The sequence below is a fragment of the Dromaius novaehollandiae genome, chromosome 3 (genome assembly GCF_036370855.1).
Source record: "Dromaius novaehollandiae isolate bDroNov1 chromosome 3, bDroNov1.hap1, whole genome shotgun sequence".
Classification (NCBI taxonomy): Eukaryota; Metazoa; Chordata; class Aves; order Casuariiformes; family Dromaiidae; genus Dromaius; species Dromaius novaehollandiae.
Window position 1 is genome coordinate 32,709,907 of NC_088100.1, and position 26,799 is coordinate 32,736,705.

Genomic DNA, 26,799 nt, shown 5'->3' on the forward strand with positions numbered 1-26,799 from the left:
AGAAAATATTTTTCTTCTTAATTAATCACTAAATTCTGAAAAATAAAGCCAAAGTAGCCAAAATTGTAATTCAGAAGATTGAGATGACTGTCCAAACTAAAATATGCATTTGACCTTATTCAAACTTTTATTTGGTTCATAGTATAGAAGTCATAATGACAGTTATGATGCAGATATGCTTCCTAAACTACATTTTGGAAAATACTTGTGACATTGTTCATTTTTAATATCTGATTTTGAAATGGCTTATCTTTACTGTTGTAATTTTTTGCACTAATGGTTGCAATGCACGCTATGGATAAACATCCTAAAATATGAAATATATTGAGTAAGCCTTTTAAAATAACTGTTTTTGCAAAAAAAGCTTGTAGAAGCAGTGAAATATTCAGTGTGCTGTGCATTTGCTGCTGCACTGAATGGGTGCTCCCACAGTAGATTAGTAAAATAAACAGTTTAGACAGACTGAAAGAAGAAAGAAATGCTTATATGATTAAAAACAATGTTTATCATCATACAACTTAGATTTATATTGAGAGTCATATCAGAGAAAAGAAGTTAGTGTAAATTTCAAGAGCTCTACTCACTGTACCATCCATATTTCAGCAGTCATCAAAACAAGATTTTGTTTGCATGAGATGGTGTAGTAGGTATCTGTAAAAGGAACATTCCACTTTTATTCACTTGTGTCTATTTCTGATCACGGTCCAACAAAGTATACAGAAACTCATGCATTTCTTAGGCGGGAGACAACAGGACTAGAATATTTGATGTTATTTGTGGGTGGGTTTTTTTTCATTTAACTGTGTAAGTGGGATGGCTATCTGTAATTTTAGCTTTCTCAAGTTCATGAACAGTGTGCTGTCTTCACAGTTTTAACTGACTCTTAGACTTAACACTGATTATTTTATTCTTGTTTAATCTGGTTATCCTTTTGTAGTAGGGTTCTCTTTATATTTGGTAAGGCTAAGGAAATGATTAGTAAAAGGGTTCCCAAAACATAATATAGATATCATTTGTGATACATACGGTACATCGGAGTGGCATGTTAACACTTCCTGAACAGCCTACATTGCATTGTAATAGCCTGGTAGGGAGAGCTACCTTTTTCTTTCCATTAGTGGTACCTGAGAAACTGCTGTATTATGAGATGTTTTAAGAAGAAATGGACTGTTATGGAATTCAGAAGCTCAAAATAAAAAGCATATGGGCTTAGAAATGCCCAGTGCTCTGCTTTGCAGCATGCTTATAATATAGAGATTATTTAAAAATTTTGGAAAATTTATAAATGACATGCTAGTATAGCATGTGAGTTCAAATTACTTTCAGAGAGGCCCTTTATAATCTTCTCCATACCAAGTTACTCCAGCATCAGGTCTTCAAGGCCAGCTATTTCATGAAATCCACAACCAGAAACTATTCTGTTAAATGCACATCCAAATCAAACCATGTCGTCCTGAAGACTCTTGTGACCATTGACCTGCTTTCCTTGCTCCTCCAGCTAGACTGTTGGAAACCCTATCTACAATTTTCCAAGTCATATTTTGACTTTGGAAAAGAGTCACAGATATATAGCCTATTACGCCACTTCAGTGCATGCTCCTGGAGCATCAATGACTCATACAAATAAACAAATCTGAAAGGACATTAGTGTTGAGCTTCCAGTAACGTGGTCTTTTCCTTGCAGCTGTCTTGAAAGATCTCTGGACACGGCGTCTTCCACATTTCATGTGCTGTACAGATCCTTGACAGAGGTCAGGATATTTCTGAAGTAACTCATCAGCATCTCTGAGAAAGCTTCAAAAATGCATATGAAGTGCTGGATAGGTACTGCTTAAAGCCATCTCTCTCAATTTGTCTGTCTTTTATTTGGTGCCATCCAGCTTAATTTCTGAGCTCCTGTCATTGCTGATCAGTTATACTTCAACAGTTTTGGATCAGGTATGGAGATAAATTGTAGAAATTATACAGATTTCTGAAAAATCCCTCTGCTGTTTTACTCTGGAGTCTCCAGCAGAGACCAAAGAGTATAATCACTAATACAGGAAGAAGTATTTGACATTAAAGTAGGAAAAGAATCGTGAGCACTAATATCATGAAGCTGAAACAACATTTCAATAGGAAGTAAGGTGCAGATTTTTTTAGATGAGATTTAATGCGTTAGCAAGTAAACAGATTAGCTTCAAAAAGAAAGACAGTGGTTTTGCAGTTGGAAATGGTATTATCGCTTGTGTTTGAGAACAGCTGGCCATTGGAAATTGGGTGGTTGGATGTCACCCACAACAGCGACAAGCTTGCTATGAGTTTCTTGTCTGTTTCTTTTTGTGTTTTCAGTAGCATCTTTGTGTGTGTTTATTTTCACACATCTGACTTTAAGACATGGAGGTATGTGATAAGAGTAGCTCTCTATAGTCATATGATGCACAAATATGCTCTCTAGAAATCCTACTGGGAAAACACACTTTAAAACCATTATATTTTCCAAAACTTGTTTCATTGCTTCAGCATGTGTAGTTCTCGCTTGCTTGCTCAGTCTCTCTTTAACATTACTGGACGTGTTTTGAATAGCCTTTGATCATAAATTTGATTCCAGAGAGCTGTCTGCTGTGCTGACTTATTTTTGCCATATTAGGTGATATTTGCAGTTCACAACTCCAGGAACTGTTGAGCTCCCTGGTTTTTCAACTCCTAAAGTTAAACTACAGCAGTACTGTTTGGTTCTTGATAAAACGCTCTATAGAATCAAATTACATTTCATGCAGTGATACTACTTGAGTGTTATTTCCATTCTGCAGAGAATGATGCTAAGAACTGCTTTAAGTTGTGTATTGTTGGTGAGCAGAGATTTCATTTTTGATTAAAGAATCATTACTTTTCTAGCTTACGATTTAGTCTGTCAGCTAACCCGTTTGAGGAAACTTGTAGCCTTGTCTTCTGTCCTCTTGTAGTTCCTCACAAAATCAGATTACCAAGTCTCAGTAGGGCAAAAGTGCAGATGCATTTTGGAAGCCAGACGCTGATACTTGTATTGCTCAGCATCAAAGTGGTAGGCTCCTTCAGGCTAGTGTCACTGTGGTGAAATGTTGGGGGGGGGGGGGGGGGGGCTCTGATGTTTGAAATGAAATTACAACCAGAAAAATGTGGCCGGTCCCATGGTCTCTGCATGCAGTGACTGCTATTGTTATGCGAGGTGTGCCCAAAGAAGCCAAAGGTCACCGTCCATTTTAGTGGGGTCTGGACTGCTGGGAGCAAAACTGTGGCCTGCTGCCATGTAGAACAGGCTTTTGTTATTTTGTTGTGTAACATGGGAGTAAAAAATAATGCAGTTGTTAAATACGCCTCTTTGTTCCTTAACCAGAGACTCACGAATACTCGAGCTTTGAGTCTGCATGGCTCTGGTATCGTTAGTGACATTTGAAAAGCCTGAGTCAGGACCTTACAAACTTGGGGGGAGGGATTAGAGGATTTTTTTTTTTAATTATATTTATTGGGTTATTTGTGAGCTTTCTGGGACACATGGTATTGAATTTTCATTTTTCTTTTTTCCTTCAGTTGTTAGGGCTAGCGACTGAGAACTTTACAATTAATATTCTCAGCTGTTCACATCTCAGCAGAAAGTAGGGCTGTAAGAAAAATACCAAATATTGCAAGACTTAAAATCATAAAAGTTGGCACAGTGTGTTGCAGGAGGTAGATTTATCAGGAAGGAAGGAACTTTCTCACTGTACTACAGCATTGTACAACTTGTCTGACACATTTTGCTTAGTTTTGTTTATTTTCCTTTGTGGAGTTAGATATTAAACTTCACCAAATACTTCAGACTTGATGAATTATTGATCTATTCATAGGACAATTTCAAAAATGGATTATTTATTTTTCCTGTAATTCATTTATATATAACAGTGTATATTTATATATATATATAATATATATTTTCTCTCTGGCTAACTCCTTCTATTGCAAGCTGTACTTGAAATTTTAAAAACGTTGTTAGTCTAATATATAGAGAAATTATATGTAATATGCATTGAATGCATGTTTTAGATAATATTGTTGGTCTTTGTAAGTCGTAACCTATTAACTATAATACTTCTTTGCCTCTTTTTCTTTTTTTGGTGATTGGGCTGTAAATTAGTCCTATATTTAGTGTAAATAAATTCAGCTCAACCGTGATTTCTTAATGTGATGTACTTTTCCCCAAAAAACTTAGAAGTTATAATGTAAGTTCTGTATTCTAAGTTAGTTGCTTCTGTTCATTTATAGATACCAAATTGTTGGACATAAAAACTGTTTCTTTTATTCACATAGAAAAATCATTAACACATACTGTAAAACAGGATGTATTTTTAAAATTCTCACTACTAGCCAGTATTTATCAACACCAAAGATTCATCTTGCATGTTTCAAATCGGAATTGATTAGACCAGCGTGACAGGCTGAGGCTGGGCCAAGTCTGGCCTAATCAGCAGTCAGCACCGCAGCTCTGGCATGAGGCTACCAAAAATAGAAACATAAGAAGTCAACAAGTAAGTGGAAGGGCACTAAAAGAGAAAGTGCTGCTAATTCCACTGTTGACTTTCTGTCTAATGGATTCTTGTTCCCAGGCCACGCCACGTAAAGCAACTGGCACGGCGGGGGGGGGGGGGGGGGGGGGGGGGGGGTTGCTGCAGATGGCTCAGCAGTGACACACGCAGCCCAGCTGGTTGACAGGTGTTTGATTCGTATTTAACAAGCACTGCACAGAAGCCAGATTTTTTTCACAGATACCAAGAAACTGGTCAGATGATGCTTTTCCTTCAGAGTTAACATGCCTTTCACTGGTCTCACTTTTGACTGTGAACGGTGCTTTCTTTGTTTTTCCTTGCAAATGAAAGTTACCCTGTTTTACTTTGTGAGGAGAAGCTTGCGTCTAAGACATTACATGTAAGAAATTAATCCATAGTTAACTTTATTTAATAGTTATAACCTGTTGCCTTTACATATGGAAGATGCACAACATATTCTTTATAGCTGTTAAGAATATTTCAAGAAATGTTTTTTATTTAGCTGAACCTTCGTTAGAATGAAAATTCCATCGAAGAGTAGGCAAGCGAGGGCGAATGACAGACTATTGCAGTGTAGCTGTTACATGCTGCCTTTTCTATGTGTTCTATCAACATGAGAAGGTCTTGGGACTGTACTGTATAGACTGTTGTACAAGCCTGGAGTAGAAGAAACTCCCTGTCCAGAAGGGCATACTGCATTGGTATAAATAGACCCAAGACAGTGAGAGAAGAGAAAAAGTGGGAAGTTATTTAAGAGATTAGAGAAAATAGTGTACGATGCTATTTCTTACTGATTATGCTGTAAGCTCCAGAACAGCGCTCCGCATAATCGAAGAGAGGTTGTATCAACAGTAGTCTGTTTATTTAATTACACTTTTGTTTTGTTTTAATAACAGCAAGTGGGAGAAAAGGTGATCTTTGTGGCATGTGTTAGTTGCAAGCAAGGTTGTTTTACAGCAAGCAACCCTTTTGGCAAAAACAGCAGTGGAAATAGTAGAGTACTAGGATGGCCTTATAAATCCTCTTGATTAATGTGAACCCACAGAGCCTTAGGCAGTAGGATGCGTAGTATAAGAGTGACTGTGGCCAGAGTTTGTCTTTTTTTGTTTGTTTTTTTCATTATACTGAGCATTTTTCTTTTCCAGTGTCAAATCCATGAGCTGGAAAAAGATGGGACTGCAGGAACTGTTAAGAAAAATATGTGGCTGCTTGCAATGACAAAGTTATTATATGGCTGATGTCGTGAAATAGCCAGAAGAAATTCGCGCTGTAGAACCACGCTGTAGAATATAGCGTGCTAGCAGTACTTTTGCTTCACTTCACAAGAATGAGAAAAGAATGCAGCTGGAGAAACGGCTGTCAGAATAATGTTGATTCTCTAAATAAACAATGTTTTTTAGCAAAAGAATGATTAAAAACTCCTCATGCAGAGCACTTGTTTCCCTTGGGCAGTGGACTAGCTTCCTTCTGTCAGGCGTCCCAGAGGTAGAGTGTGGAATAGCTTCAAAGATGTTAAGGAAAAGGGCTGAAAGGAAAAGTTACAACTCTGCTAGGCTATGAAACTGTTTTTTCCTGCAAAGCTGCTCAGAATTGATAATAATGGGATGCACCTGCCTATCTTTAGTGAGCAGTTCCCTAGGGCCCCTGTGCTGACTTTAGATTGCTTGATACTTGGATTCACAGATGGGACAAATATGTATTAGAATTCTAAATACAGTCTGTGTCTTGACTTCACCCAAATAGTAGCCCATCCCCCACATATATCAGCTGTCAAAAGGCATCGTTTCTGAAGTAAGAAGATACATTTCTTAGAAAAACCTCACACATCTGAATGTCAGTGGAGACGTGGAAACTGTATCTTGGACTGCTTTGCTTATCAGTAGTTGACAGGAGGCTTGCAGCTCACACCTGCATGTGGTAGCAGAACAAACACTGATCTGAGTGAGTTCCCAGATTGGAAATTCCAGTCTGTATGCTATCTATTTGTTATTGAGTCACTTTAAGAGTGTTAGTTTCGCTACTACTTTTTTGCGTTTCAAATCTCTATTGTTGGACATTAGGCATAGTAGTGGTTAATGGTCTCTGGGCCAGATGTTTGTTAGTATCAGCTAACATTTGTGCCACCTGAGAGTCTGCCTCCTCAATCTTCAGATTATGGGAATGGATATGAAAAAATAAAAGTAATTCCGCAGTAGAGGATGGCTGCTAAAATCCAAGAGGTTGACCAGTGCTGTTTACCTTTCTATCCTAAACTTGGGGTTCCAATTATTGTGGTAATAATGTATTTTTTTATTTTAATAAAACCTCAACATTTTCTCTGCAACCCAAAAAATTCATTAATATCGGAAGATACTTTTTAACTGATACTGAACATTACTGGATTTCTGATGTTATTTCAGCAAGGTCAATTCAATGAATTTCCAGTTTTGTTGAAATTTTAATAGGGTTTGGATTTGTTTTAAGGCCATGTTATGGTTGGGTTAACAATAAATCAGTATATGCTATATGAGTCAGGCAGTTCTTCTGACTGATCCACTGTAATGGAAAAAGTGCAATTACAAAAACCTATCCATTCTCCATGAGTCTAAGATCACTTCAAAAGTTTTTCTACTATGTTGTTTCAGGTGATAGAAATATCCAACTGGCTAGACTTAATTTTCTAAACTGTTCATCCATGAGAGGTTATGAACCTTCAGAACCTTTTGCAGACAGAGGCCTATTTGCTTATTCACAGTACTCTGTAGGAAGTGTTTTCATGTTTTTCCTTTGCATTTTCTTCATGCTTTCTGTAGGGTGTTGTAGGTCAATTGAATTGCATTGTTTTCTAGCTCATGTTCAATTCATATGTCTGTACTGCATTTTTGAATAACACTATGAAAAATACATTAAACACTGCATACTTCTATTAGAAGTAAAGTATATTGGGCTTCTTACCCTCAGGAATGTTAACAGGGTGTTGGACCATTAAAAAGGGTGTTAGTTGGGTCGCTTGCTGCGGTATGAGAAGTAGAGAAACAAACAAAAGATTAGGTAAAGTAAAAAGAGGCAAAATAAGGAGAAGCTGCCCCAGCCCACTGCTCTTTGGCATTTTGCGCAACTTTCCCCTTGCTTGTAGTGCTCCATCATTGCAGCCTCTGAAAGCTCCACAGACACTAATGAGTTTCCTCTTAAAAGGACTGTAGGAAGTGGAGAAGGAGAAAGAGGAGTAAAGTCCTGTCACAGGTCACACAGAACTTTGTGGCACAACTGAGAACCAATCCCAAAATACTAAAGCTCCTGGTTATGTACTAATAATAAATTGTACCTTCATTTTCTTTTCTGTTTGTTTAGTCCCTTTTAGTTCCTTGCAGTCCAGTTCTGTTCTTTTTGAAATCAGTAGCATTTAAGAATAGTGAATGGAAGTGTGTCCTCTGGACTGAGGAGTCTGTTCTTGATGAAGAATGTCAGGAGGAGAAAGGAGGCAGTTGTCACTTCTTCAAGGGCTTGTAATGATAGTGTATACAACTTCTATTAGCCAAAAGCAGAAGAAACACCTGAAGAAACACCTACAGACAGCAGAGGCTTTGTTTCTGCCAACACTTCTGTTGATGGTATTAAAACCTCTCCTGATAGCTATCATAAAGGCTTCAGTCAGTTCTATCTACTATCAGTTTTCTAAACTATCAGTTTTCTAAAGAGAAAAAAGGCAACATACAGGCCTATAGTTATGTTAAAATGCGTTAAAATAAATTGAGTGGTCCTTTCATCTCAGGTTAAGCAACTTTTCTGGTTCTCATGTCATGAAAAAATAATTTGTGGGAGCAAGAAGTAGAAACAAACTGCTTGACTTTCACAATCTGTTTAATTTTTTTGCTTTATGTATTTAAATATAGAAATCGTAGGAGTTGTCTGTTTTTTGAGATATACTAATAGCAAAAAAGAAAGCAATGCCAACTAAAGAGAAGTTAGTCTGGAGTAACGAGCCCTGTGTTCATGTTCTCCCAAGCTCTGAGCTACCTCTGCTGATGATTCATTACTTCTCAGGCAAAGCAGAGAAGCCTATATTTTCAAGTATCATCTACTTTGGGGTGTATTAACTTCTACATGCCCAAATGACTATGAAAGTCAGACTTGTCACACAGTTGGATATCAGGAAGGATTAAGAATGAGGAAAACTGATGCCTCCTGAGCTCAAGAGTATGTCGTTCTAGTAGGGCAATTCTCATTTGCCCTTCTCTTGAGCAGCTACATAAAAAAATAAAAATAAACAGGAGTCCAAATCACTAGGATGCAAGAGTGCTCTGACTATCCCTCACCCTCCTTGGCTTAACCTTGACTACCTGCTGTGCTGAGTCTGATGTGGAAGTACAACAGAGCAAAGGAAACATTATTTACCTCTCACAAGCCCTTTCTCCATTAGGTTATTTTTAGAGAGGAGCTTATGCATTTATGCTTATATGGGTATGATTTGCTTTTTTAGAGTAGCACTGATTTGGGCCTTTGGGGCCCAACAAGTGCTGAGTACTGGTAGTTGAGCAGTAACTGAAATGGGGACAAAAGGATAAGTAAATGCAACCGAAATCTGATAATATTTAGCGCAAGCTTCCTGACATGACAAATCCAGGGGATTTACAGGGTGAGTTTTAGTAAATATCAGCTGAAGATGTCGTTATCTAATTAATATTTTATTAGGTGGTTCTAACCACTAACAGGAGCCTGCTTAAAGAAACAAGGAAATATTCCAATAGTATAAGAAAAACGTCATACAATGAGAATAATTGGTGTGAGATGTTTATTTATTAAAAGAAAAGCCCTAGCCCTGCTGGTGGCTTTTGCCTTGCTCTGTACGTGTTGCGAGGGGGTGGATGTTGATAGAACCCTATGGTGGTACATTGTTGAACATTCCGCTCCATTTCTGCAATGCTAAAAATAGTTGTCCTCATTTTAAAAGCCTGGGCCATTAGATTATTCCAAGGGTCTGACATACTCAGGGTAAATGAAGGGCACGTATCCATAAATTTTCAAAACAGTAAGTAGTGTTTGACCATGCTGATTTTCCTTATATTAAAATGAGATCCCTTGCTAGTCATCCTGAAGTACTAAGTCTGTCCTGTAAATCAAACTGCTGGCAGTGCCCCAGTAGATTTAAAAATAAAAGGAAAGCTGCTTGCTCTTCATATTGAGGATGGAGAAGCATCTGACTGTTTTTTTTAATTTCACAGAATCATATCCATTAAATGCCTGTTTAAAATATTTTACAGTAATTGTTTCTCTTTCCTAGCCATGAAAAGAATCTGACAAAGTTTCAGTATGCTTGATGTTATGAACCGTATTAATTTATAAAATGTTCTAAATATCAATCATTCAGAATGTGCTTTCCTAAAATTTTTCTGTTAATTCTTTTTTTTATAGTTAATATGATACCTGATTCATTTTTGGCATCATGTTGTTGAGTAGAACAAGTAACCAATGTGCATAATAAAGTTCAGAAATTTCTATGTTAAAATAGCCTGTGGGTTTTTTTAATATCTTTTCAAATTTATAAGACTCTTTTTTAGGGGGAAAAATAGCTAACGTGAAGTCAAAGTATATAAAAAAAGTAAATATATTCTGATATATAGGTAAGATATCATGCTGTTTATTGTAACTTAAACTATACCTATGAACTGAATTGCTACTCTGATAGCATGTTGCAGTGCAATGAAAAACTGCAAAAGCAATAAATGCTAAATACGTTTGAAAACCTTGATTATACACACACCACATGTTTCTGAAACAGTTAAAGCATCCACAACATTACTCACATTTTGGACCTCATAAGAATCAATATTGGTGTGGGAGATTGTTCTTGCATTAGTGTGTTGAAGGAATAAAGTCATCTGTAGAACGCTGACTAAACAGTGCAAGGCAAACTGCCTGTAGCTTGTCTCCATAAAAAAAATAGGGAATACAATATTTTGTAGTTTATAGTGATCCAATACAATAGTGAAGATAAAATATTATCTGGTTACTGTTAGACTACAAAGAATTTTTCTGAATTCATATTTTAGATTTGGACAAAGTGAAGGAATAAGGATTACTTGCAATGATTAATTAGATTTTTTCCCCACCATGCTAGTGTCTATTTTTACCAGAGAGGAGTTGGAAGGAAGATGTTGGAAACTGTGCCGTGAATGGAGTTACAAAAATAACATTTTAACAAGCTATTTTAAGCTGTATTTTTATTGTTATATGTCATGAGTGCTTTGTATTTACTTAATTACTCGTATCATTTTTATGAGTGATCATTCTTTTATTAGCTTTATTCTGTTGTTAAGAGAGGTTTGAGTTTTTCCTGTGTCTTTATTTGTTCTTTTGTGTCTGTGAGGCATTTATCTCCTACTTGGCTTGGAAACAAACAAGTGAACTTTAGAAACTTTATTTTGTTGTTGAATTCTGGTTTGGCTATAAAACTGAATTGAATGGTGTGCGAGTTACCAGGGGAAGTTTCTGTGAAGGAATTAAGACCTATGAATGGAATGGAGAAAGCATTTGATTTCAGATTCCTTTAATAAGTCTTCTAAGCTCCTACTTAGTCATATGATCATGGATGAATTCTTCCAACAGAACTTAGTTCAGTAACTCTAGATTTATTGAGACCAAAATTAATGTACTTCACAGTGGCATATTTCATGGAGCTCTAAGTGGAGGATGCTTCATAGCTTTGAGTGGCATAGCCTAGTTGTTACTAGGTCTGCAATTGTCTAACAAGCTTTGCTGAGAAGGAATGCGTAAGGAAACAATTACAATATTTTATATTTTTCTGAGATATTACAGAATTATACATGCTGAGGGGAAATGTATTCAGCTGACTGAATGCAGCTTGTAGCTCTGGGTGTGAGCAAAGTCTATGTTTTTACTGGTGAGACCTTCAGGTTCCACTTGGAAGACCTCACAGTTCTTTAAACTGTACCTTTTCCTTTGAAAGCCCTGTATTAAACACAGGATTTAATTGTTTATCGCCTTCCACTCAGATATTGATTTTCGTTTTCTTTTGCTCAGCCAGTCTTTATTCAGATATTAAAGATGGAATTTTCCATGTTACTCAGCATGGTTAGTTACCTTTTTGCAAATATTTTTGGTGAACAAGGTGCTCATTTGTACCTATACTTAGTTGCTGAATACTGCCATGTAATTTTTAGGCAGTATTTTAACAACATAATCTTTTGATGGTTAGAACATTCACTTAGAACAGGATTTTGTCTGCCTAGTGTCACATATTAAAATTCAGCATTGCCTCTAAACTTAGTAGGTTGGGCGCTCCCTTGGATAGGGAGGGATATCTGAAACTTGCCTTTGACAGAATAGAGCCTAGAAACCAGCAATCTGCTTCATATGTAATGTAATCATAGGTAATTCTATGACACATGAATGACTGTATAACCTTTGACTGTTTTTTAATTAAAGCAGCTACGTTTGTGCTGATTGCGATGCTAAAAAAATGGGAGAAGTCAGTTCTGAGTATCCCTTCTGAATGAGACATTTTGTAAGATGGAGGAGGCAGAATGGCTTCTGCCAGAGCTGTGGTGTGTGAGACAGAACCAAACCACTCAGTTCACATGTAGCAGCAGAAATACAGCTACCCATGGGACCTGATGGTCAAAATGTATGCTGCTGTGGGCTCAAGCACCTAATAGGTACTAGGGGAGAGGGGAAACTATGGAGTCCTTAGTCAGATTTTAGGTGCTTGGGTAGAATGTGTCTTTTGTGTAATTTTTCCAAATCAGGACCTGATATAACACCAAAGAAAGATTTCCACATGATGCAAACTGTAATCTTTTTTTGTTGTCCAGGAGTCCAAAGTGTTCTTCTGCTGCATAATTAGATACGCTATAATTGTTCGTTGCTCAAATTGCTCCAATACGAGTTGACAGAAATGAGCATAAATGATCCTACAAATTCATAGAATCAATTCAACAATTCTGTGCAAAAGGAATGAGATTCAATATGTCATCAGATGTTCTTTCTCTTAAGTTAGCTCAGTCATGAGTTAGGTCAGAAATATAATAATGAACATTTTGTTTCAGAGGGAAGTTGGCTTAATAGGTGCTCCTGGTATACCTGATATTACTGGTTCCAAGGTCTTAAAAAAAAAAAAAAAAGCCCCATTTTATGTATTTTCACTTTCAAAGTCCTTTTTGCCATCTTTCCAGTGTCTAGAACTTTTCAGTGTCCAGTATCCAGAACTTTGCTATCATCTTCTCTCTCATATGAGAAAGGACATGAGGTATTGTCGGACATATCTGCCTGCCATTATCATTTTGCATTAAGAGAATTTGCCTAAGTGTCAGAACTGTGCAGGGTCTTCCCCAGCCACAAGATATGCACATTCAAGAATGTTAAATTTATTTATTTTTAACATTAAGGAGCACTTAAGAAATTTGGACATATACAAGGGACCAGACAGTATGCATCAGAGGCAGCTGGCTGACATCACTGTGAGGCCACTCTCCATCATTCTTGAAAGTGCATGATGACAAGGGGAGGTTTCTGATGACTGGAAAAAGGCAAATGTCACAGCTGTCTTCAAGAAGGAGGATCCAGGGAACTACAGGGTAGTCAGCCTCACCTCTGTCCCTGGAAAGGTTATGAAGCAAATCCTGAAAGCCATTGCAAAGCACATGAAGGACAGGAAGATGACTGGGAACAGGTAGCATGGATTTACAAAAGGCAAATCCTGCCCTTTTGGCACAGTCTTCCATCATATCATTGTAGTCAAATGGGTGAGATATGGGCTGGATAAGTGGACAATAAAGTGGGTGGAAAATTGGCTGGACTCAAAGGTTGGCAATCAGTGCAGCAAAGTCCAACTAATAGCCAGTAATTTGTGTCATCTCCTATGGGTTGATACTGGGACCAGTTCTATTTAGTGTCTTTATTAATGACCTGGATGATGGGCCAGAGCGCACTCTCAGCAAGTTCAAGGATGTTTCCAAATATGGAGGAGGAGTCAATGCATTGGAAAGTAGAGCAAGGATGCTATTCAGAAGGACCTCAACAGGCTATAGAAGTGGGCTAGCAAAGACCTGATGAAATTCAACAAGGGCAAACACAATCTCTTACATCTGCAAAGGGGTAACCTCATGCAGCAGTACAGACTGCATGCCAAATTGCTGGAAAGCAGCTCTACAGAAAAGGGGCTGGGGGTCCTGCTCGGTTCCCTTGTGGTGAAAAAGGCTAACTGCAGCTTGAGCTGCCTTAGCAAAAGAATGGCCAGCAGGTCAAGAGAAGTGATCATTTCCCTTTATCTGGCACTTGTGAGGCCACACTTGAAGTTCTGTCCGGTTTGGGGCTCCCTGGGAGAGGATAGAGAGCAGCTCACTGGGGCAAGCCCCAGTGGAGGCCCACCAAAGATAGTCAGGGAGCTGGAGCCTATGATGTATGATGGGAGGCTGGGGGAACTGGATTTGTTCTGGTTTAAGAAGAGATGGTTTGAACAGGAGGAAGAGATCTTATTGTTATCTGCAGCTAATGGGATGGTGTAGAGATGCCAGAGCCAGACTCTTCTCAGAGTTACACTGCCTGAGAGGTGGCAGATTCTCCATCCTGAGAGGTTTCCAAAACTTGTCTAGACAAAGTAAAGGCTGACCTGATCTGGTGTCAGCAGTATACTCTCTTTGAACAAGAGGTTAAACTAGAGATCTCCAGGGGTCCCTTACAAACAGCATTTCTATGATTCTGTAAAATATAGATGTACATTTCAGCTGCACCCTTGTCTACTTTGTTGGGAGAATTTATATAATGAATTGGGAATTGAGTAAAGACAGGATTTGCAATCTTGCAAATGGCAGAGCTAAAAGAAGAAAATGCTTTGCTTCTAGGAATTTGTCAAAATGAATAGGAGTTAGTTTTGTTGTATGTCCAACAATTGAAAAAGAATGAGAAGTGGAAGCTGCATGCATTCAGAAATTTTTTTGGGAAATAACTACTCATTTTTAGGTGAGAATATATGAAATGTTATTTTACAAGATTCAATTCTGCATACTTAATCTTGGGCATGCCTCTAAAATTGACCCCTAAGCCATTGACTACATCAGTCACCCCAGCCAAAAAGACAAACAGAATGCAGCCACTGCAGACAGTTGCTGAAAAGTCCAGAGCTATTCGCTAACATAAGAATCTGCACATCTATAAAGCTTTAAACTTAATTCCCGTTGTACCCATGTACCCATCATGTACCCATGATGCTATATCAATTGAACAATTTGGCAAAATGCTGCTAGAAAGTTTGCAAGTTGTAGCCTGCTGTTTTAGTTAACCTCATTTAAACCTTAGACTTCTATATAAGGAAATGAAACTCTGGGAAGGGTAAAAGAAAGAATGTTTAGGACACTGCTCATTCTAATTTTTTGAAAGCATTTTCGAAAAATACCATATGCTTTACTTTGGAAATTTTCCACTGTCTTCGTCTTCAGACCTATAAAAATTGTGTGCAGTATACTGAGGCAGTGAGCCTGAAGACTAGCAAAGACAAACAAACTCTCTCTTGTTAGGTGGTTTGACAGGGAAAGAAAATGTTTGCCTTTTTTCTTTTTTGTTTGATTAGGTAGTTCTCTATTTTTGTGTTACAAGAATACGATTTTGATCTTCTGTCATGAATAGAGAAATATGCATTAAGAAAGATCTTAGCAAAATAGATGTTATTTTTTGTTGTAACATAGCCAGGCTGCACACCGTTTGACACAAACATTAGTGTAGTAAGAATGTTACGTTAAGGTGTTTTTCCAAGCTAAATTGGAGCAGGAAGATCATAACAGGTCTTTTTAGTGAAAGATCCTCAAATGCAGAATTCAGTCATCTGAAATCAGCTGAGTTTGAATTAGAGCTTCTATTGTCACCTTTTCTAGGTTTTTCTTAATACTTGGTTAATGGGACAGTATTTTCAAAGTGAAGGAAAGAATTTTATTTCTGTAGGTATATCTTTTTCTCAGCTGAATGGGTTTATGAGACCATTCAGCTGGTTAGTCACATTTATAAATTAAAATGAAGGAATTAATCAGAATAAGTGTTTAAAACCTGGCTCTGCAGAATAGAAGGACTGCAGTAAGTGAGTTTAGCATCAATGATCAGTTTAAAATTTTCAAATCCAAGAGGAGACCTCAGACTGAGAGAAAAAATCGTTAACTGTTTCCGTTAAACAGCAAAACCATGGAAAGCCATGTTAGTTTACTGTAGAGGCTTCATACCATTTGAATAATGAGAAACAATCAGTATCCAAGTGATTTCTTATGTTTTAATGCCAAAATAGAAATTCACTAGAACTACTTTAAAGAATGCAATTATTTGACAACTATGTATGTTAGAAATTTTATTTTATTGTTTTGTGTTCCAGGGTGAACATGGCCTTGCAGGTAGTAAAGGTGAAGAAGGTGAAAAGGTAAATTTTTCTGTCCATGTTATTTTTGTTCAGTTTAATGCTTTGATAGACCAAGTAGAGCTTAGTCCTGAAGGCTTTCGTTAACTCTTTCACAGATAAAACTTTTATTTTTTATTGTGTAAATGATTCCTAAAAGGCTTAAATTCAAGGACTATTTTTATGCATGTTATTCAGTGTCATCAGCACTTGTTTAGAACTCTTCTTTTTTTATTTTAAGAAAAGATTTAATAATAAAATCTAACATAACTACTGGACTCCAGCATTGTATACTGCTACCTTATTTCCACAGTAACTAGTAGACATTTATTTATACAGTATAAGATGCATGATGAGATGATGGGTAGGTATTTATAGTACTTGATTATTGCTTCTGTAAACTACAAATGCACTTTTTATAAATACTTACTTTGAAATATGTTGATTTTAATTACCAACCGTTTACACATTTTTCTGCTGAGAACATAAATGTACTGCAATTGCAAAATTTATCATTTGCTACAGCATAACTGACAACGAGTTTAAAAAGGTTAATTTTTGTTGACCTACTACTGTGTACCTACAGAGTAGTTAATGTGAATTTTGTCTCCTGTACGCACATGACTCCTACAGAAATGACCTGACGGACAGGGGAGAGTTTGCCCTCAGAGAACGCAGGTGCATTTACCTTTTCCTCAGAGTGTAAGTCCAGTCCCTTGCCCTAAGGACCATCTTAATCTCCAGACTAGCATAAACTTTTCCTACTGGAAATTCCAGAAGAAGGCTTTCCTTGTCCTGCACCAATGGGTGTCGTAAACAGAGCTTGAAGCAGTTTGTTCTAATCAGAGATGTTCTCCAATGGACAGAAATAGTTCAAAAATATATGCATTAACCAGGAATTAAATTGGTCCTGGGAAAGGCTGTCCCAATTGACAGAGTGCTGGCCTGGGTAGCTCTAGATGATTCAGTTCCCTCTTGGCAAATGACCTAATGTTCCTGTGTGACTTCAGACAAGTAACAAGTCACCGAAGACAAGTCTGTACTGTGGGAAGAGTAGAAGAAAAAGTCTGTTCCTAACTTGGCTTGCCTAACAGGCATTAAAACAGCAATGAAGACAGTTTCCATTTGAACTCTAGCTCCTAGCTCAAGCTACTGCCTAGTTACTGCTTTTTCACTAGTGTTTTCAATGATTTGGATTAGGCCACCTGAACTGAGAATGTGTATTTTTGGCACCACAGATTCTTTAGATTCCATAGATTCTTCTTTTCTGCACCATGGTTTCAGCAGTTTCAGTTTCTGCACTGCAGCTTCAGCTCACTGTCTGAAAAAGACACAGAAAAGCATTTCTGCTGAACTTGTATGTCATAAAGATGAAGAAAGAAAGATACTGAGATTCTGGCAATATTTAAACTGAAGAAAATGGAGAGTGGGTGGCAGCTTCTGAATTTAAGAAAGTGCAATATATTTGTAAGTTAGGCTGCTTTGGACAAGAGTATTTTCACTCACCATACCTCTTCAGAAGTGTCAGCCAGCTTTCCAAGGTTTGTATTTTAAAAGAAAATATGCTATGGATTAACAGAATTTGAATAGAATTAAATTGTAGGGGTTTTCTTAAGGGGAAGTATTCTAGTAGCCAGGAAGGAAGTAATACCAGAAGTAAAAGTCAGCATCTATCGTAACTAAAATTTATAGCATGAGGATTCAATCACTGAAAAAGCACTTGTTAAGCTTGAGTGTTTCCAACTCCACAGACAGATCTTATTTCCTTGGTTGCATTGTTATTCATCAGTTCTGAAGGATATTGTTGATATTTTTCATAATTGCTCCGCAGCTGTGCCATGCTTTCCTTGAGTTTTACAAATAGTGTTTGGACACAGGGATGTGGTTCCAGCTGTTGCTGCCACTCTCTTTGCTTCGTTTCCCTTATTTGAAGGCAGATATAAAATCACCCAACTGGCAGTAACATTTTTCTGGTGTGGAAGCGCAGTCACCACATCTGGACAGTATTTTTTCTTTTTCTTTTCTTTTCTTTTTAATTTCAGAACTTAATTAAAGGAGTCCATTTAAATGTATTTCCAATCTAAGCATTAACAATATATTTGTCTGTGTTTCAAATATGAGGAAATATATAAGTAGATGGGTCTTGACTTACCAGTGATCACAAAAATAATGTGGGGCAATCTCATCAGAAGCTACATATCATGATTACTAAGGAAAAGGACAGTGTCTTTTAAGATTACATGAAGTAGCTCTCAGACCAGGCTTTAGCAGTCACTCAGTTTATCCTTAATTCAAATAATTATTGAAGAACAGCAATAATGAGTGTCCTCACTCCTGCATTCAAGTATTAAAAATGTGTCAACATCTCTGAATTGTAACATACTGTCACAAAATATTTTTGCTATACTAATTTGTGTGATGAATCTATCGCAGATAAAATCAGATTAAGTTGAATTTTTAGTTCATATTTGCAAGTACAGGTGTGATTAAAAATCCTGGACCTTAAAATTTGATTTTACTGATACAAAAACCTCTGCCAAATCTTGCATATCAAGAAATGAGGTAGTCTTCACTTGCTCTGTTTTGAACATCACCCAAGGCGGGATACAGCTGTCTAAATGTTAGGCATTTGCTATTTCAAACTCTCTGCAGTCTCCAAGACACCTACATAGGGCTGGCAGATACAGCACAGAACCAAGGGGAGAACACCCAGGGAACCTACCAAGGGGATAGTTCTAAAAGTGGCAGCTGCCAGCACAAATTCAGACACCTAAAGCAGCCCAAAATGCCCTTTTAGGCAAATGACTCCCACCACTGACTTTCAACAAATATGATAAAACATTGTATGAAGGTATATTAATAGGAACAATCCTGTTGTTTTCGTGACCATATCATTCCATAAATTGAATATTTGAAACATTCTTAGTCTTAAATCTGCAAGTTCATCTAAATCAAGTTAGTTGTCTTTGGTCTTTGTTATATTGTCTTCTGCTTTGACAGAACAAGAGCTGGGGACATCAGGGAGACACAGGCAACTGAGATCAAAGTGATTGATCCTATGTAAATTGAAGATAGAGGAGGCATCTATAATTTAGGCTATTAAGCAACTTTTTTGTACACAAAAATACACTCTCAGTGTAGATTTGCTTTAATTTTCCTTTGTATTCTGTTTCTTTGTGTTACTTAGATAATGATGTTGTCTTCTTTGATAGTCTTATAGCTGGCAACAAAAACATTTTGCTGCTTTTCTATAGCATAACTGAAAAAGTGTACCCTGAGAGCAATTTTTATTGGTTTGCTGACAGTAAGGAAGACTGTATCAAGTGGGTCTGTCCTTGTTCTAAAACTGTTCAGAATTTTAATTAAGTCTGGAATTCAAAGATGAATATTGAATTTTATGATGATGTGAAGTTAGGAGGGACTGATAATAACTGGAAAACAGCTTTAGAATTCAGAATGTGCTTTGCAATTTGGAGATGTAGCCTCAGAAGGATAGGATGCAGAGAAGAAGGAACAAGTGCAAGGGGATGCCTGTAGGCAAGAATATATATGAGTGGAGAAAAAGCAAATCAGGTAGTATCTATTGAGGGGAGAATTGAGGGTTATCTGGATCATAAACAAATGAACAAAGTCAGGCACTGGGAAATGAAAGAATATTACTGAGATATATTAAAGAGGAGTATTGTCTGCAAAACTAATGAAATAATCCTACGGTGCTCGGTATTGGTAAGGCTTCAACTTAAAGGACATTGAAAGCAGACTGTTGAGAAAGACTAGTACTGTAGGACACAACCCTTGAGAAAGGATTGAATGACTGATAATTACTTACTATAGAGTCAGCTGAACAGAAGTATGTTAACAGTCTTCAAATGCATAAAAGACTGCTGCAAAGAGGAAGGGAATCATTTATTTGCCATGTCCATAGTGGAGAACATGCAAAGTAAGGGGCTGAAAGTATAGCAAGGAAGATGTTGTGTAGCCGTTAGGAAAAGCTTTTTAATTTTAACTCTGATATTTGTTATGGAAGTGATTTCCTCTTCCAGTGTTCTGCACTTTTTACCTTGGTTACAGACAAGGGAACAATCTAAAAGATTTATTTCACGAAAATAGGAGATCGGATTATACCACATGGTGCTGCCATTTTCTGTTCACAGTGTTGCAGTTGAGTGAGTTATCACTTACACTGATTTCCAATTGAATGAGCACAGAGAACAGCAAGAAGCTTTCTCTTTCAGTGTACATCCTAGTTTATTTTTAATGCGTGCGTAATACTCTTCTGTGATAGGACAGTCAAGCCCTCAAAGAGGTTGCTCAAAGAGGCTTTTCAGTCTCTGTCCCTGGAGGTTTTCCAGATCAGCCCTGAACAACCTGGTCTGCTTTTGGTAGGACATTGGATTAGAGACCTCTTGAGGTCACTTCCAACCTGAATGACTATGACTATGACCTATGACTTTATGACTAGCGATCATGAGTGTGACCTTTTTCTGAATCAGCACCTGTTCACATTATAAATCCATGTTAAAAAAAAAAGGAGAACAATAATTTTTTTTATCTTTAAATGTTGGGGGGATGGGTTGAATGTACATTTAATTTACAGTATAGATTAGAGAATAACAGTTATCAAATGACTTAGTGTTGCTTTTCATGTACATGCTTTGTAATTTCTGATAAACACTGGATTGAATCTTGTTTGCTAGAATAGGTTATAGGCTTATTTTTTAAAATGTGCATATATTTTCACAAACTACTTGTTTTGGGTGATCAAATCTGAGGGAGACCTATGCTCTTGCTCTAATACCAGGTCAGCTGTCAACTGATGCTCTCTTTCTCAGAGAGTCAATCACAGAACGCCCATGTAGTAGCATTATCCTTGGTTGCTTGGGTGATGGCAGCTTATGCAGTCTGGGATGTTTTTAGCTGAGGTTTGCTGAAACTCTATGAAACAGTTTATTTTGCAATAAAAATAACTATGAAATAAGTTGATCTATAAAAATGAAATCTAAACATCTCTTCAAAATTTAAGTACAAAAATAGAAATCTTAAAATTAATTAATATAAAAATTGCTATGCAATTGCTGGCTTCTGTGGTCACAGTTGCACTCACCTGAGCTGCAGCAGTTACATCAGTTGAAGTTCTGTCCCTGTATCTACTAAATAAGATTTACCTTGTACGTACAACTGTGTTTCATTTTCTGTGAGTTCCTTTTTTTTCTTCTTCTTTTCCTCCAGACTGCTTTCTTACAGGCAGTTTCCTCAGTGTCCTGACTTACAACAATTAATTACTGAAAAAAATATCAGCGTCAGTCTTTGACTTGAGGTAATTTTGAGTATGAAAGAGAGCCAGACACTGAAATCAGTAATGAAAAGCATAAAAACAGAAGCATAAAGTAAAATCCTGTCTAGTAAGGTTATAGACACAGTTTTTGAGATAGAGGTCTAACAGTTAGAGTTCTCTGTTCCTGGTTTTGGTATCTCTGGGCAATACTGTAAATATAAAATATTAAAAAGGGAATAAAATATGGGATAGATTAACACAAAAGATTGCATGCAGAGAATCACTGTATAATGCACTGGCAAGAACCTGAGCTATATAGAAATTGCAGTGCACTGATGTTGCATATGTTCCCACAATGAGTATCTCACAAGCCTCCAAGTTGGAACAAAAAGCACAGAACCCTAAAAATAACAATCTTTAAAATCAAGGGAAATAGTAATGACAAAGGGAGCCCTGCTCTAGAAACAAAGTTAGAAGCCCCAGGGTTTTTTAAACATATACTTAAAGCTATGCTACACAACTTGGTGCGTCTTTTTATGACTATCAATTTACTCTAAATGGAGTAAAACAAAATTCACCAAAAAACAAAGTGCAGAGTCTTAGCTGAAAAACAAGTTGGTGTTGAGTTGCTTAATTGCAGCCATTGGGGAGGGGATGAGTTATTCAGTTCCACATTATCACTAACACAGTTTTAAAAAATGAATTGCAGAAATTTCAATACCAAATTATCAATGTTTTGTCTTTCTCTCGGGTAACCCTTGCCTCTCCAGCTGTCATGTTCAATACTGTAACTTGTAGTGTTTTAATTTGCCAGGGCAAGATGTGTGAGTGCTTCAGTTCAGAGGAGAGGATATATATGATATTTTGAGCTTGGAAACTTTTACAAACTTAAACAAGAAATGTACTGTAAGTTAGGTCTGAGATCTTAAAATCTATACACGTTGAAATCTTAACATTGCTGTGGTAATAAATCCTGGTGCCAGCTGAGTTATCCTTGGTATCATTATATCAATATCCTTCCCCCATCGTGGGCATGAGGAAATAGGGCTGTTGGTGTTCTTTTTTCTTTTTTTTCTTTTTTTTTTCCCTCCATTGGCTTATTTTGATACCTGAAGCTAATATGTAGTATGTGTATTGCTTGAGAATTGGAACTGAATCTGAGCTTGGTAATTAATCAGGTAAGTACCTTCTAAGGTAATTTTCCAGCATTTTTTCTTTATTAAATCTCTAATTTTTCCTCTCCTACCTCCTTACTCCTGCTTCTTTCTGTGAGTCTAGCTAGTACTCTTTAAGTGGTCACCCGTTTGCCTGTCGTCTTGTCTGCCTTCTTGCTTACTGTAGTATCCTTCACAGCCACTGTTCCTTCTGCAATTGAACGAGAACACTGATACTTCATTTTTGTGGGACATGTGCACCTGAAGCAGTGTATAAATTTCACTATAATTTGGCATCTTTAGTGGGACAAATCTATATTATTTTGGAAAAGTGATAATTGCAAAGCCTGCACATTTGACATGCTAACGGTTCTTTTCTTTAATACTGCCAACATGTTACAGCCAAGCAAATGCAACTGGATTGTAGCTCATAGATAATACTGACTTGACAGAGCTAGGAATCTTACACTCCTTTTCCCACTTAGCCTGTTCAAAGTAGCAGTATAAAATCCCTGTTTCTGTTCTACCTCAGAGAAGCAAGTAACTATACTGTTAGACTGATTAAGTTGCAGTACTAATTTGATAGCTCAGATGACTCAGAGAGAAGTGGTGAGTGATAGAGTAGGATGACGGCTGTGCTCTGGAGGTGGACTCTTCAGCTGCAGTTTGCCTTTACTGGTTGCTTTTCTTTATAGAGCATAATCCCCTCACATCTTGCACACTAAATAGAGAATCATTGGAGCTGGCCTGTGTGGCAGTGTATGTGCTGTGATATTCGCTTCTAAACATGTGATCTTTGATTAAGTGATGGTTTTACTGTAACTCTGATATTTCTCAGTAAAATGATATAAATACAAAAATTTTGTAAATTTGACTAAGGAAAACTTCGGGAGTAAGTCTCTAATGATAATTGTACATTATTTTCAAAGTTTCATCCTTTGGTCTTTACTTTTTGTCTGTTTTGATTCTGCTTTTGCCTGTGTGTACATGTGAGAAGAAGGAGATAGTCTGAGGCTTGTCCAGCCTAAATGTAGAAAAAATTGTCATCTGCTTCACTTTTTTTCTAAACACAGGATGTTCTTTGTATATATTTACTATCTTGTGAAGTACAATTTAAATTATCCCAGGAAATACGGCTTCCTCTATTTCCTTTAGGAGAGAATTCCTAATAGATCTTAGTGTCAAGAAGATTTCCTGGAGGTTCAATTTTTTCTAATTCATCCTATCACACCTAATAAAATACTCCTGTGTCTATCTCCCTTGCATTCACAACACACATGGCTATAAACTTCTGGTGTATCCTTAGGTGTAGTTATTTACTTTTCTCTAATCTTCAGTATGCTTCTCTTCAATAAGCATAGGTAAATGAATAAAGGGGTCATGTTTCCTTTCTAAGATGCTGTTTGAAGGAACCATTATTTAGTTTTACTTTATAATACTTCCATACTGGTACTGCCCATAAATCTCAGCAATGGAACAGGTCTACGTGAGACAGCTTACGTACCAGGGAGCTTGCAATCTACCTGAGAAATGAAAGCTATTAGTCATGGATAAAAAAACAGAATGGACCTGGAAAGTCCATAATTAAAAATACTAAAAATAACAATTAAGAGAAGCAGTTATTAACTCTCCTGTGTACAGCGCTGCTACTTGTCAGCTGCAGATTTTGCTAGAAATGCTTCAATCTGAAGAAAAGATCAGAATATAGTAAATCCATTAAGCTGTTAATCTTGCAATCATGGCCACTGCATGTACAGGTCTGTTAGTCTATATGTTGGGCAGAATGGAAGAAAATGTATTTTGTACTATAAACTAAGGGCTCGATTCCCTAGCTTTGTTTTGGTGGTGGTGGAGTTAGTGCCAGTGTGCTGAAAAGGTTCCTCCTTACCTTTGCCAGCCGTTTTATTTGAAATAGAAACAGATATTTTATTGGGGGGGGGGGGAAGCATGATTTTCTAAAGTCCCTTAGATCCTATTTAATACAGTCAAGATGCATTAATGCATGGTGCTTTATCCAGTTAGATATGAATATGGACTGAACTCTCATACCTGTCTCCTAACACTATAGACTGAAGCATATAGATTTTTCTTTCTCATCTTGTAACTAGTTAGTTACCTATTCATACCTTGTAGGCTTTGGGGGGAATTTTGTTCTTTTTGTTGCTTGTACAATTTTTCTGCTGTGACCTTCCGGGCAGTGTTTTAGAATTTTTTTTTCCTGAAGCCACATATGCTTAAGCATTGTTTACAGGACAGCAATCTCAATTAAGAATGGGTGAGCAAGTATTTTCACTTGAGGGATTTTTTTATTTTTCTTTCTTTCTTTATTTTTTTTTTTACTACCAGACCATATACAATCCCAAAGAGAGATGCCTGCACATAGGTATTCTAGGGCAAAAAGAAAAGCATATTGCTAATCTTACAAGAAGTCTCTCCTGTAATTAAAGCATCCATGTTGGCTTTTATGCTAGTAAAACAAAACCGGGGCTTGTTCTGCAGTTCTGAGCCACCTGGCTTGATCTGGCTGTGTTCATACTGTTTATCTCTCTTGCAGTTTGAGACAGTGAGGCTGTATCAAAACTGCCCTGCCCTGTGCTAACTTTTGATCAGTGCCTGGGGATTGTATAGGGAAATGCTAATTAGCCTCATCAAAATGTCTGTGTTCGCAGCTGGGATCTATCAGTTTAATAGTATGGATGATCAAATTCCTAGTCCCAAGCTATTTTACTGTTTAATTTACTTACAGACATACCTACTTGGTCAAATTAAAGATCCATCTAGCTCAGCATCCTGCTTTTAATGATAGCCGGGAGTGGATGCCTAGGGAAAAGCATAAGGACAAAGTAAGCAAGTACAGTGCTTCTCTCCATGTACTCTCCAGCCTTGAATTATTTGAGGCTAAGATCTGAGCCAGATGTGGTTTCAGTGAATTTAGTAGCCTGCAATGGACTTCTCTACCATTAATGTGTGCAGTTTCCCCTTGAACTCATGTAAACTTTAAGCATCTGCAATATCCTGTGGTGAGAAATTATGCCATTTATCTTCGTGTTTGAAGAACCACTTCCTTTTGTTTATTCAGAAGCTGCTTCCTATTAATTTCATTTGATGCCCCCTACTCCTTCTACTGGAAGATTCCTGCTTTCCCTTTCCATATCAATCAGAAATGCGTGAGCATTTATCATACATTTCTTACTTGTCTTTTTCTAGACTGAAGAATCCCAGTTTACTTAGTTACTCCTACTATGAAAACTATTTTGGATCTGATCATCTTTGCTGCCCACCTCTGAAGCTTTTTTAGTTCTGTTGTAGTGTTTTAAAATGGTAGAGACAAGGACTTCAGTGTATGTAGCATTGCAGCGAAGTTCTTTGTTTTATTCTCCATGCCTTCCTGATATATCCTGGCATTTAGCTTCCTTTTTAACTGCTATTTAGCATTGAGCACAGCCCCCCATCTCACTCTTAAATTCTTTCGAACTGATCCATTACCAGTCATTACATTTAGGAAGCTGCAATTGTGTTCACAATTGTGTTCACATCTTATCCATGAAAATGGATATGGGGGAAAAAATCCCACATGCTCATCACTGTACATTTACCTACGCTGCATTTCACTTGCCCTTTTTTTTGGCATGCCATTTAATCTCACTGGGTCCTTATGCAGTTTGTCACAGTGTGTCTTCACCTATCGTACCCTGTGTAGTTAAGTATCATCACCAGATATTGTCATTTCCCAATTTATGCCCTTCTTCAGATCATTTACAAGTGTGTTGAACAGCGCGTACATGCCTGAACACATGCATGTGGGGACTGCGCAGGTGACTTCCCTCTGTTGTAAGAACTGACCTTTTTCTCCTACCCTGCGTCTTATCTTTTGAATAGTGTTTCATTTTGTTTTGCTTTCATCTATGCAAGAGCTGTTCCACTTTATCTCACGATTACTTAGTTTCCTTTTACTGAGAGGACCCGCTGAAAGACTTTTGAAACTCAAGCCTGCTGTATTGACTTAATTGCACTTTTTCATCCACCCACTCCACTTACTAGGTTTAAAAGATGGGGCTTTTTTACAAAAGCCTTATTGACTCTTTCATAAATATCATTATCAACCTATGTGTCCACTAGTTGTACCCTTTGTGCCTTTTCTTTCTTTTTTTAATTAATTGTTATTAACGAATGCCAGCCTTAGTGGTTTCTCTGTGCTCCCCTGTGAACTATTTAGAAACTGTCTTGTAAAATTGGACAGCTTGTCCAATTGACAATTAAAACGATGACAACTCAATTTGCTCAATTTTAAATAAACAGGAAAGGGCTCAATCTCTAGAATGTGAGGCAGGAATTTAGTTAAGGAACTGGTGCACTGAGTACTGGGTCTCCTTCACAGCTGTCCATTCCCTATGTCTGAGGATTCATAAAGTTGTGTCAGGATGAACCCAGAGTCATTCTGAAAACATCTTGCTGATT

General features: G+C 37.3%; 1 protein-coding gene across 7 annotated transcripts in view; it reads left to right on the forward strand.

Moving 5' to 3' along the window:
• The window catches only part of COL19A1 (collagen type XIX alpha 1 chain), a 212,564-nt gene that overhangs the window by 58,575 nt on the left and 127,190 nt on the right, over positions 1-26,799 (forward strand). For all 7 annotated transcript variants that reach the window (XM_064508635.1, XM_064508637.1, XM_064508634.1 and 4 more), the window contains one exon: positions 15,892-15,936. In XM_064508635.1, the coding sequence (XP_064364705.1) occupies positions 15,892-15,936 (45 nt within the window). The remainder of the gene's footprint in view (positions 1-15,891; positions 15,937-26,799) is intronic.